Raw genomic sequence first — 13,714 nt, forward strand, 5'->3', positions numbered from 1 at the left:
AGATCTTTCAAGACAGAAAAGAGTGAATTTGAGGGAATGTCTTAGTCTCTTACAAGATTAAGTGGCTTAAACAACAAACACTTATTTCTTATAGTTCTGAAGGCTGAAGTCCAAGATTAAGGTGCCTGCAGATCCAATGTCTGGTGAAAGCCCACTTCCTGGTTCATAGATGGCCATCTTTTTACTGTGTCTTCACATGGCTGAAGGGGCAATAGAGCTCTGCAGGATCTCTTTTTTAATGGCACTATTCCTACCATGAGGGCTCAAACTTCATGACCTAATCACCTCCCAAAGTCCTACCTCCTAATACCATCACATTAGAGGTTAGGATTTCAATATATGAATTCTGGGGGGACACAAACATTCAGGCCATAACAGAGGGCTTCTTCTAAATTGTCTCTATCTTCCTCAATAATCTAGACAGTGCCTCTAAAACTGTAATGTGAACACAAATCCTCTGAGAATCTTGTTTAAAATGCAGATTTGGATTTAGTTGATCTGGGGTAAGGCCTGAGAATTTGCATTTCTATTGTGCTCCCAGTCAATGCCAGTGCTGCTAGTCTGAGATGGTTATGCTACACTTTGAGTAACAAGATCTAGAAAACCAAGTCATTAGCTTGGAGTTTGTAGAACAGTGCCAGGTATTTAGGGTATTGATAAATATTCGTTGGAGTGTGGCTAAATTGAATAGTTTTGATAAAGGCATGTGTTCTGGGAGCAAAGGAGGTGGGAACTCTTCTAGAGAAAAGCAAAGTGGAGATGGTCTGAGGGAGGGACAATGAGGAAGGCCAGGGGATGCAGCAGGCAGGGAACTTCTGTGGGACTTTGAGGGAGTATAGTGCTGCCAATTGTATAGGGGGTGACACCAAATCAAAATAAAAGTCAGAATTGAGTGGGGAGAAGGGCTATGGGATCTCAAGCTCAGGGGTTTCCATGACCGGATGGTGAGGTGGCTGAGGATGAGGGCAGGAGGTGGAAGGAAAGCAAGAAATGTGAGCAGATGCTGGCGTAATCAGTAAGAGAGTATTCTGGGGTCAGGTAAATATACAGATGATAAAGTGAAAACAGAAGTATGAAGGCTGTTGAATTCAATAGCACTGCTGGGAGATTTAACAGTGGTCTATAGAATAAGCACAGGCCCACGAGACACCCCCCCCCCCAGCTCTGGCAAAGTATCCAAATCACCGGAGATTTTGAAAATACTGATTTCCAGGCCCTTCCCCTAGACTTTTGGAGTCCATAGGCCTAGGTACAGGCCCTGGATTCAGCATTTTTAGGAAGTTACCCAGAGCGATTCTGATATTGCAGCCAAAATTGGGGATAACCCTCTTAACTCCTTGGAGTGAATGAGAGAGAAGAAAGATCTTGCAGGGAAGGAAAGGTGCTGAGTGCACACCCTCAGCTAGAATAGAGATTGCAGGAATTTGCAAGAAAATTTCCAGAGTCTTTGCACACCGACATTTTATGTCTGGACAACTTGATAAATGGCACTACAAAGCTGTAATATTTCATGATTTCTTTAATTGTGATGGTCATGATGAGGCAATCTCTTTTGAATGATCAAATCGTTTTTCTGCTGGCCCAAGTCCCAGTTCATATTTGTTCAGATTTAATCCACTTCACAGATGAATGCATCAAATTTCACATTAACGTTACGTTAATGTGCCTTTTTTATTGTAGTTCTCTAAGAGAATTTCTCCCTGAAGTTTTTATTCTTTTACATAAGAACTTGGTTTTTTTTAAAACAATTTCTAAAATCATAATGAAAAGAACATGGGGAAGTGGTGAAGACTACAAGCCACGGAGCCTGATTTGTTGGGTTTGGACCCAACTCTGCCACTTAACCACCTCTGTGGCTGGGAGCCCAGAACTTGAGCCACATGTGTCAGGGTCTTCATATATAAAATAAAGATAAAAGCACAACCTCACAGTGCAGCTCTTCAAGTTGAATAGGAATTGAATACACTTAAAACTCTTCAAACTGTGCTGGCCATATGTAAATTACCAACAATAGTTTGCTGGGACTCTGATTAGATTGCCTTGTTCCTGTTGCAGCAACCACTTATATTAAACAGGTCAACTTACTCTGCTGTATCTGAGAATCTCCAACATTGGCGAACAGCAGTAGGGGGGGGGGGCTCTCCTAAGAAGCCCACACCATCTGCTTGGGGCTCCAGTTAGAAGGATGGAGTCCAGTTGCCACTGCTGCCTGAATAATGGCAGAAGGTTCTATAGGTTCTTCATGTGGAAAAGAGAAAGAGATGAGGCTGAAGGGCAAAATGACCCTCATGTAGCTGACAAGCATTTATTGAGCACCTACTAAACACTAGGAATGGTGTGGGGGGCTGAGGATCTGCAAACACAGACACAGTCACTTGCCCTCCGGAAGCTTGGCTTGATAAGAAAGTAGATGCAAAACAGTAAAAGAATTGCTTTCATGGCGTGTATGGAAATTCAATGATGCCATACCAAAGAAGAGAATTTGTCATGGTCTTTGGAAGTTACCCTCATAGGAGGCAAACATCAATTTCTATCTAAGATGGGCAGCTCATAGTCCTCGAAGCAATTAAACAATGAATCCAGTGGAAACCAAGAATTCCAATTCACAGTTGATTATAGCTTATATTCATATCATCCTCATGTGATTTTGAGCTTCAGTGTATTTTCAAGAGATAAAGGCATTGATCATCTCATTTATGACCAAGAACGCATAGGTTCAAAAAATGTAGCACTCTTGACCAAAATCATATTTTTGATGTCCTAGAGTAGGGACTGGAACCCGGGCCTCGGTGTTACCTGTCATCGCATTGAGCCAAGCTGCAGAAACCAGCACAATAATCTAAGAAATCCTGTTTACAGAGAAACAAAAGATAAAATGAATTTATGGGACTTCATCAAGATTAAAAGTTTCTGCACATCCAAGGAAACAGTCAGAAAAACTAAGAGGCAGCCCACGGAATGGGAGAATATATTTGCAAATGACACTACAGATAAAGGACTGGTATCCAAGATCTACAAAGAACTTCTCAAACTCAATACACGAGAAACAAATAAACAAATCAAAAAATGGGCAGAAGATATGAACAGACACTTTTCCAATGAAGACATACAAATGGCTAACAGACACATGAAAAAATGTTCAAAATCATTAGCCATCAAGGAAATTCAAATCAAAACCACACTGAGATACCACCTTACGCCAGTTAGAATGGCAAAAATAGACAAGGCAAGAAACAACAATTGTTGGAGAGGATGTGGAGAAAGGGGATCCCTCCTACATTGTTGGTGGGAATGCAAGTTGGTACAGCCACTCTGGAAAACAGTGTGGAGGTCCCTTAAAAAGTTAAAAATTGAGCTACCCTATGATCCAGCCATTGCACTACTGGGTATTTACCCCAAAGATACAGACGTAGTGAAGAGAAGGGCCATATGCACACCAATGTTCATAGCAGCAATGTCCACAATAGCTAAATCGTGGAAGGAGCCGAGATGCCCTTCAACAGATGACTGGATTAAGAAGTTGTGGTCCATATATACAATGGAATATTACTCAGCTATCAGAAAGAACGAGTTCTCAACATTTGCTACAACATGGACAGCACTGGAGGAGATAATGCTAAGTGAAATAAGTCAAGCAGAGAAAGACAACTATCATATGATTTCTCTCATCTACGGAACATAAGAACTAGGATGATCGGTAGGGGAAGAAAGGGATAAAGAAAGGGGGGGTAATCAGAAGGGGGAATGAAACATGAGAGACTATGGACTATGAGAAACAAACTGAGGACTTCAGAGGGGAGGGGGGTGGGGGAATGGGATAGACCGGTGATGGGTAGTAAGGAGGGCACGTATTGCATGGTGCACTGGGTGTTATACACAACTAATGAATCATCGAGCCTTACATCGGAAACCGGGGATGTACTGTATGGTGACTAACATAATATAATAAAAAATCATTAAAAAAAAAAAAAAAAAAAAAAAAAAAGAAATCCTGTTTACTTACAAAGGAGAGAAGAAGAAGAACTTCATATTAAAACCTAGATAATGTGATGGTTTTTAAATCATGTCCCCCTTGCCTGTTAGATGCCTGGTAATTGTACCTATTTTAAACGTCAATCACAGATTTTCTTTCTTTTTTTTTTTTTTTTAAAGATTTTATTTATTTATGTGACAGAGAGACAGCCAGTGATAGAGGGAACACAGCAGGGGGAGTGGGAGAGGAAGAAGCAGGCTCCCAGCGGAGGAGCCCGATGTGGGACTTGATCCCGGAACGCCAGGATCACGCCCTGAGCCGAAGGCAGACGCTTAACGACTGCGCTACCCAGGCGCCCCCAATCACAGATTTTCTATCTCCAGATACTGCTGTCTGGGGGACCCAGGGGAGAGGGTGCTTTGTTTATGACCATGTAAAACAGCAAATGCATTTTCTTCCCCAGCTTATTCAAAAGTTGACGGATGTTGCTGAAGAATGTCAGAACAATCAGCTGAAGAAGCTCAAAGAAATCTGTGAGAAGTAAGCCTGCATTCTCTTTACAATTGGCTTGTGTTTATAAACGTGTCTCACACAAACTGCCCTTTCATTTACCTTTTCTTTTTTTTCCTTTTACATCCATTTTGACTTCAGAGAGAAGAAGGAATTAAAGAAGAAGATGGACAAAAAAAGGCAGGAGAAGATAACAGAAGCTAAATCCAAAGACAAAAGTCAAATGGAAGAGTAAGGACAAAGAACCCTTTTTCCCCCACCTGTCACCTGGGGATTATTTTATTCTGTTCAGGATAACAGCTTCTTTACCACATAAAGACCCATCTGTGAAATTCCTCCTCTAATCAACCTTTCAAAAGATCCCTTTTGTAAAGTTTTTAACATGGAAGTCAAAGAGCAGTTCACTAAAGGACCAAGGCGCACCCAGGGATCTTTCCGATAAAGATGGAGTAAAGAGTTTCCCTTAGGAAAAAACCCAACCCTCAGTTCCCAGCATTTAGCGAAAGCAGAGCTTGCTTGCCCTTGGGCAGAACCTGCCTTCTGTCCAGGGCTAGCAGACTGTACCTTTCTTGCAGCATCAATGAGAATGTGGAAAGTTCTGTAAACGTTTCATCTGAAAGTCTGCAGTGCACCTGTTTGTCGATGCGGGATGACCTCATATAATGATCTAGTTGTCATTTGCTCCTAGGGAAAAGACAGAGATGATCCGGTCATACATCCAGGAGGTGGTGCAGTACATCAAGAGGGTATGTCAGTTCATCTCTCTCTGTTTTGCAAACCATGTGTGAATGTTTGGCAAGCACAATGTGAGCCTCTGAAGGGAAGTGCCATGACTTGCTGTATCCATTTATCACCGGCACCCGGAAGAGCTGATTTATAGAGCAGGCGTTCTGTAATCGAAGTTTCTGCAAGTCTAATTGCAAACCTATATATAAAAAGGCTCATCTAAAAATCCATGTCAAGAATCTTTTCCAAAGTCAGGAGCCCAGAAACATAAGGTCAGTTGGAGATACCCCCAAAAATATGTAGTTGTCATCAGCGGTAGGAAAGATGGTAACCTCCAAAGTCACTTCACCATAGTAGTTTTTTTTAAATTGATATTACAGAAAATTTCAAACATTAACAAAAATGTAAGAAAGCATAATCTATAGATCACGCCACCCCCACCCTGTGTTCCCATCACCCAGGACCGACACTGACCAACAGTCTCCTACGCTTGTAAGGGCAGTTCTTGATCGGGATATGAAATAATTCAATGTATGCCAGAGATCTGAAAAGCTTTCAAGTTTTTCTGGAAACATTCCCTTGAATGTTTAGATGAAAATGATTTTCTTTGTAACTTTCTTATAGTTAGAAGAGGCCCAAAGTAAACGGCAAGAAAAACTTGTAGAGAAACACAAGGAGATACGTCAGCAGATCCTGGACGAAAAGCCCAAGGTAAACTGAACCGAATAATAATACACAATAACTTCATTTTCTTTCCATTCAATTCGAGTAAGACCTCTGTAGGCCATGTACCTTGCACACAGTCTCAGCTCCGTTCCTACATGGTACCCTCCTCTGTCTTCCTCAACCATGGTGGAAATCTTTCTAGTAATATTCAGTACACATTTATCACCGACTGCTGAGCTTTACACATTGCAAATGCCGGAGTCCAGCTTCTGACATCTTAGTTTCAGTTGGTTTGAGGTGTGATTCAGGTATCTTTGAAGTACTGTCCCTCTCTCCCTGACAGAATAGAGAGAATTAGAGGAGTTAGCCAAGCCTCTCCAGCTCTAACAACATATTGTAATGGCGGGCTCTGTCCTGCAGAGAATGTCCTGTACCAAAATCACCCTGGTTTTTACCCAGCAAAATGTTCTCATAAACCACCCCCCCCAAAAAACCCAAATCTTCCCCCCCCCCATAGTAATAGTTAGTTGTGGCTCCTCTTTAAAATTACCTTACCCTTACTGTTTGGTCAAAATCAATTGTTGCATGAATATTAACTTTAAACAAATTGATCATCTATAAATCAAATACTTTTAGGTTGGCAAACAACATCTTTATTTTAGATCATTACATACATTTTGATTCATCACTAAATATGTCTACGAAAAATGTGCTTTTCAGTTTTATGATTATTCTATGTGTGGTTTAAAATATCTACTCTAAAAGGAGTTGCTATTCCATACAAGCACTCTTTAAACCTGCAAAGCTCGAAAGTGTTATTTTCATTTCTTTGTCTAGTCCGTTCATCGATTTACTTCTTACAGAATTTTTTGTGGCTAATTCTAAATATAGTTTTGTGGTTATTTCGTTTCTTCTCCTTTTGTATTTATTAGATAGGAGATTTATTTAATAGTTTTAAATCCTAAAGTTTTTAGGCCTGGCAATATAAATGAAGCAGTAATGAAAATCTGAGAATTAATAATACTTAAACATGCTGCTAATTTTTATGTTTTTCATGTAAACATGCAATTTGAATATTCTTAGCCACTATCTTGGGTTGATTATGCATTGGTAATAAGTTTTAAGATAATTTCAGAAATTGCTGTATTTTCCATTTAGGATTGATCTTTCAAAATGTTTGGAGCAAAAGATTCAAGTCCAATTGGAATTTAAGAAACACATTAACACCTTAATAATCAGTCCTAGGTGATATATTCAAATATATACATTTTCAATCCATGCTGTCTGAATTCACCTATCATTACTTTGTAAACTGACATAATATGCCCTGGTTATGATTGCTATCTCATTACCCAGTCTCTGTACTTAAAAAAAAAAAAAGGTCTCTCTTGTGAGATATTGTTGTTCCCACAGAGTTTTATTTTGCTTTGTTTTTGTTTTTGGTCTAAAAATGTCAGCTACTTGTCTCATAGATACAGTGCAATCACAGATGTGTTTCAATTATGTAACAGTATAAAAAACCCGACAAAAATTCTGTTACTGAGCTAGGTTATCGTGATTAAAATCAACTTTGGAACGTGTTAAAGCACCCTTAAACTTCTGCACTGGATATAACTACACATTAGAAGAATAAGTGTTGGACAACTTACAGTCAGAGTGTATTCTGTAGCAATTTTATAGAAAACCCAATTAAAACTGACTTACGTGATAATAAACTTAGTAAGTCAAATTACTGGAAGTTCAGACATGCCACAGTTTGAGGACTGGTTAATCTAACAGCTCAGCAACCTCATCAAGAATCCAGGTATTTTTAGAATTTCCACCATGGCATCTTGCTTTGTTGCCTTTCATGCCTAAGCTGTAAACTTATAGTCACAAGGTGGCTGCCATAGCTCCATGCATCACAACATTACATAAAACTATTCAAAGGCAAAAAAGGCAATGTCTTCATCCTATAGGATTAAGGAAAACCTTCCTAAATCTTCCAATATTCTTCTCCCCGTTGGCTAGGATTGTGCCATATACCCATTCCTAAACCAGTCACAGGAAGGAGAGTGTCATTTGCATGCTTGGCTTAGGCAATTAAGGCTCACTCAAAAGGGTGGAGGGGAGTCCAGCTTCTCCTCAGTTTCATAGTCAACAGGCACCTGAACAAAACTGATGTTTTCTTATCAAAGAAATAGAAATAGCGGGGCACCTGGGTGGCACAGCGGTTGAGCGTCTGCCTTTGGCTCAGGGCGTGATCCCGGCATTCTGGGATCGAGCCCCACATCAGGCTCTTCTGCTATGAGCCTGCTTCTTCCTCTCCCACTCCCCCTGCTTGTGTTCCCTCTCTCACTGGCTGTCTCTATCTCTGTCAAATAAATAAATAAAATCTTAAAAAAAAAAAAAGAAATAGAAATAGCAATTAAGTAGGTAATTAACAGTGTGTGCCACTACCATATTTATACCAATTTCCCATTTCTTCTTTTTTGGCCTCTTAGCAAGAGATCTGAAATATTTCTATGAATTTATAGTAGTTCTTTGCCTTCATTTTTGTGTTTGTTTTGTTTGTAAAATTCTGAGCCTGTCTGCACATGATCAGTTAATCTGTCCAAATACAGCTAATAATTAGAATCAGATGGTGCTATGGACTGAATTGTGTCCTCCCAAAATTCACATGTTGAAGCTGTAACCCCCAAGGTCATGGTATATGGATAAGAGGCCCTTGGAAGGTATTATGTTTATTTATTCTATTTTTATTTTTTCATTTTTATTGACATATAGTGAATATGCAGTGTTATATTAGTTTCAGGTGTACAATATAATGATTTGACAATTTATACATTACTTAGTGCTCATCATGATAAATGTACTTTTAATCCCCTTAACCTATTTCTCCCATCCCTCCACCCACCTCCCCTCTGGCAACTACCAGTTTGTTCTCTGTATTTAAAGTCTGTTTTTTGTTTTTGGGTTTTTTTGGTCTCTTTTTTATTTGTTTTGTTTCTTAAATTCTACATATGAGTGAAATCATATAGTATTTGTCTTTCTCTGTCTGACTTATTTCACTTAGCATAATACCCTCTAGTTCTATCCATGTTGTTGCAATTGGCAAGATCTCATTCTTTTTATGGCTGAGTAATATTCCATTGTATAAATATACCTAATTTTTTTTTTAATCCATTCATTTATGGATGGACACTTGGGTTGTTTCCATATCTTGGCTATTGTAAATAATGCTGCAGTAAGCATAGGGGTGCATGTACTTTTTCAAATTAGTGTTTTTGTCTTCTTTGGGTAAATATCCAGTAGTGAAAGTACTGGAGCCTCCATACTATTTTCCACAATGGCTGTACCAATTTGCATTCCCACCAAGCATGCATGGGGGTTCCTTTTCCTCCACAACCTCACCAGCATTTATATCTGTTGCCTTCAATTTTGACTGTAGATAGGAACCACAGTGATATCTCTCTGCTTTTCATCCATGTTGCCCTTATGACCATCTTGTGTCTGGATTCGAAGGTTGCCCTTGGAGATTTTGGGTTTCATGTCAAATGAAAGCATTTCTTAAGAGGTGTTCCTCAAGGCTTAAAAAATACTGTGTTTGGGAACCATACTTTAACGATAACGTAAGAAATCATGACAGTTAATATTGTAGGACACAGTGGCTAATCAAAGGGAATGTCTGTGATAAAAAGGAACAATAATAAACAGTGAAGTGAATAAGATCAAGCGTAGGTCATGTGAAGAAAGAACAAAGCACAGGACAGCAAATATAGGCAAGTGAAAGTCCAGGCCAGCACAGCATTCATCCATGCTCCTGTAATTGTTGGATGTGGACCAGAAATAGGATAGCGCTGGCTTTGAAATAATCCCTCTTCACATCCAGTATCAGAATGGCCTTTGAAGCTTGACATAGATATGAGGGAAATTAACAAAAGCAGAAACAATGTAGGAAGAACAGTAACTCAAGGGAATGAAACCGACCAGCAGTATTTATAAAAGAGGTTAACTGAGTCAGTTGCATTCAGTCAGAAAGACGAGAAGGTGGAATGATTTTATGACATCTAGAAATTTATGATCTGTTCCATCACTGAACGTTGGACAAAGAAATTGAGTTGACTCTATAGTAGGTAATATTAAAGATAATTGCAACCTTCCTATGAAGAGGAAAGCATGAAAAACTTAGCCAGAGGTTACTGAGGGGAGTAGAGTTCCTTCTTCACTTATTTTAAGATTCAATAAGCAGTTTTCTACCTCGAAACTAATAATGGCTAATCTTTTGCTTACAGCAAAACTATGCACTACATGACATTGCGTTTCTTACTGTTTGTCAGTTTCTTTTACCAACATGCCAAACATAATCACTTACTTTCTCTTTGTCCACTTATTCTAACTAATATAATAATGTATTTAATGTTCCTAACCTCCTCGGAAACAGGGAGGAAGCTATTTTTCCATGCCTATATTCTTCTAGTATTACTATTTTGAGCTGTTCTGAGCCACAATCACAAGCTGCATAATTTTCCAAGCCTTTGATGATCAAACAACTCCTTTAAAATCGCACAAGTATTTTTTAATAAAAGAAATTTGAAAAGGCAATTGCTGAAAGACAACAGTTCTTCAATGGCAAGGAGCTCTGGCTGGATGTAGAGTGAGCTACATGTGAAGATTAATCCACAGTGTAACCTTCTAACCTTTTGCTCAACCACGGGCTTATGATCTGTAAGTATCAACTCAAGTTCCTAAAATTGTTACCATCTTCCAATAGAACAGTCAGACAACAATGTGACTCAGTCAAAACCATTTCATTTCCACACTCGGACCAAGAACTTCCATCCTACTGGCACATGTTTGGTAGGGACCCAAATGTGGCCAGCCACAGTGTGAAAGTTTATTTTAGAATGTCCAACTTTGTGACATGCTCTAGTCCTTTTTCATATAGAGTCCATTTTTTCCCCACTAAAAAAGAGATCAATGTGTCTATTCCTTTTGTATGTGATTTTTTGAGGGCATTGAGGAAAATGAAAGTAGGTGATTTCTAGAGGCAACTTATACAGTAGATAAATATCTTGGCCCTCAATTTGATGTAGAATTACACTATGCATTCCTGTACATAAGTCCCTCTGAAATTTCTTAAGTTACAAACATCAGTAAACATCCTTGAAAGAGAATACTCAGTTCCTTTTCAGTAAAGTTATAAATTCTGAAGAAATGTTCAGTTGCATGTATCCTAGCAGTGAAATATTTTATTCAGTCCCTGAGTGTATGCTATTTTCAGCTTTGCTCAAGGTGTGTCTTTTTATGAAAACTATAGCTGCAGAGTTCTTACGATGGATGCAATAAACCCCACCAATTATATAGGTGACATAACTGGTTTCCTTGGGATTTCCATCCCTGGGTTTGCCAAAGCCAATAGGAAAAGTGTATATGTGTACAGGGGGTGATTGAAGCAACTCACAACCCAACTGCCAGTAGAGAGAAACCATACCTTCTGTCGTCACGTTCAACCCTAACTGATTCATTATAAAAAGGACACTCTGTCTTTCTCCTGAACACTTCAAAAAGATTTATTTTAACATGTTGAAGCATCATTAATCAGAGTTGCCCCGAATCTACTGCAAATATTCCAATATATATATAGATCACTTTGCAGGTACTGGCTCTCAATGCAAGAAGAATCGTCTTTTGAGGGAACTTTTTAATGAACCATCTCCATAACCTCATAAAACAGTCAATAAATGTGGAATTTACTTTTTCCCCTGACACTTAATTTGTCTTTGATGCTTCTTAGAACACAAGTTTTCTGTTTTAAATTGAGCTCATCAATAAGTGAGAATTCCAGGAAGCTTTAGGGCATTTTAATTTATAGCAAAAGAACATTTCATCATGTGGCCTACTGGCTCTTATTTTTTTCCTCTACCAGGGTAATATAGACTGATTTTCCTCATTTCCGTGACATCTTTGGAATGAACAGGATGAGTGACTCATTCCTCTGGGTGAAGTTAGTCTTGTCAGACCTACCACTGGGCCCTGAGACAGAACTCTCAATGTACTGATTTCAGTCCTGCTTCCCAGTGTCCAAGGAAAAAGAGACTAGAGGATTTAAAGTAAAAGCTTCTTCCTTACATTCTTCATTTGTGTGTTGTCTGATCCTTTGCAACTTAATGGGGGAAATGTGGATTCTCCCTGCCATTACCCATTGGACCTTCTCAATGAAGCCAAACCACAGGGTGCAAACTGGCTGCCTGTTGACTTTGTTTGCTTGTTATCAAGTCTTGGTAGACCCACCCAATGGTTTGTTTTTTTGTTTTTTTCTATAGAAGAAACTTCTTTTCCATTTGGATCAATGTGAATAATTGCCTTTAAAAGATGTAGTTATTCGTTATTTTCTTAAATGTAGAACTTGGATACATTGACTGTTTTTCTGGGCAATACTAGAACATTAGAACAGTTTGACTCCTGTCTCCTGATTTATTTTTGAAATTTATTAATAATTGTGTACACATTTCTAAACAAATAAGACATTCTTATTCTATATTATACAATCAGTGTTCATTTAAACTTATCTATATATTCACAAGATTTTTTGTCTAGCATTCTATCTTGTGTCTCAGACGTCTATTTGGGACCATTATCTTCTACATCCTTTAGAAGTTCCTTTATACGGTCTACCGATGGCAAACTCTTTGGGGTTTTTGGTTTTGTTTTCATTGTTGTCTGAATATGTCTTTATTTTACCTTCATTATGAAAGGATACTTTCACCGGGTATAAAATTTTAGATTGACAGTTATTTTCTTTTAGCACATTGAAGATAAAATTCCCCTATCCTCTGGCTTCTCTTATTATTAGAAGCTGTTAGTCTTAGTGTAAATCTTTTGATAACAGCTTGCATTTTTCCTTCTTGACTTATATTTAAGATTTTTTCTTTGTGTCCTATGCATTTTTTCTAAAATGTATCTAAATAGGTGTCTGAGGCAGCTGGATGGATAACTTTCCTCACTTCTGTAGAAACGCAGCCATCGTGTCAGCAAAAATGACTTCCATCACATTATTTACATATAAAATAAAATGGACCTTTTACTCCATCGACTCAGTCTTGTGACTCTTTTCAGTATTTTCCCTATTTTTGTTTCTCTGTGCTACCCTGTGGACAATTTTTCTCTGACCCTTTTTCTAATTCACCAATTCTTTGTTCACACTGCTCTTCTACTTTTCCACTGAGTTTTTAATTCTAGCTTTTGTGTTCTGTTTGATTCCATAAGTGTTATTTGGTTTATTTTCAAATCTACAATATCTATGCCTGGCTTATCATACGGAAAGTTTCCTCTGAGATTCCTCATTCTGTACAGGCCACAGGCTTTGAGTTGTGGTCTCACCCTACCCAGCTTTCAAAAGATGAATTCAATTTCCAGCATTAGCAAAAGCCTATCAGGGCAAAAGTGGCTTCCCTGTCTAGGTTTGAGGCTCTGCCGTTTAGGCCTGATCATTCTTTAAATTTTTGTGGTTCTTAGGTTCTTTAAAGAAAATAATTTCAATCTCAAATCCAGCTTTTTAAGTTGTTTTTGGTGAGAAGGATGGTCCAAGTAACCTAACCAGAAATAGAAAATCCCTACATGGTGTTTCTAATATGTTTGAATTTATTAACATCTGTATTGGTTGGAGTTCACCTAGAGAAGCAGAACCTGAAGAAGATTGAGTCTTTATCACAGAGCGAAACACACACACACCTGGCCCAGGAGTCAGAACAACGAAAGAAAAACCCAAAAAGAAGGGAAAGTGATTCCAGACCCCATTCAACAGATCTGCAACAACACGTGTGTGTTACAGATGGCTGCTGCCTCCCTCCTCAGCTC

The 13,714-nt window shown here is 38.7% G+C and overlaps 1 protein-coding gene across 6 annotated transcripts in view; it reads left to right on the plus strand.

Annotated features, from left to right (window-relative positions):
- PLCB1 (phospholipase C beta 1) overlaps positions 1-13,714 on the plus strand; it is a 661,927-nt gene that overhangs the window by 572,987 nt on the left and 75,226 nt on the right. For all 6 annotated transcript variants that reach the window (XM_044385688.3, XM_044385692.3, XM_044385690.3 and 3 more), the window contains 4 exons: positions 4,437-4,513; positions 4,625-4,714; positions 5,172-5,229; positions 5,834-5,920. In XM_044385688.3, the coding sequence (XP_044241623.2) occupies positions 4,437-4,513; positions 4,625-4,714; positions 5,172-5,229; positions 5,834-5,920 (312 nt within the window). The remainder of the gene's footprint in view (positions 1-4,436; positions 4,514-4,624; positions 4,715-5,171; positions 5,230-5,833; positions 5,921-13,714) is intronic.

Source organism: Ursus arctos, unplaced genomic scaffold, assembly GCF_023065955.2.
Source record: "Ursus arctos isolate Adak ecotype North America unplaced genomic scaffold, UrsArc2.0 scaffold_16, whole genome shotgun sequence".
NCBI classification, from domain to species: Eukaryota; Metazoa; Chordata; class Mammalia; order Carnivora; family Ursidae; genus Ursus; species Ursus arctos.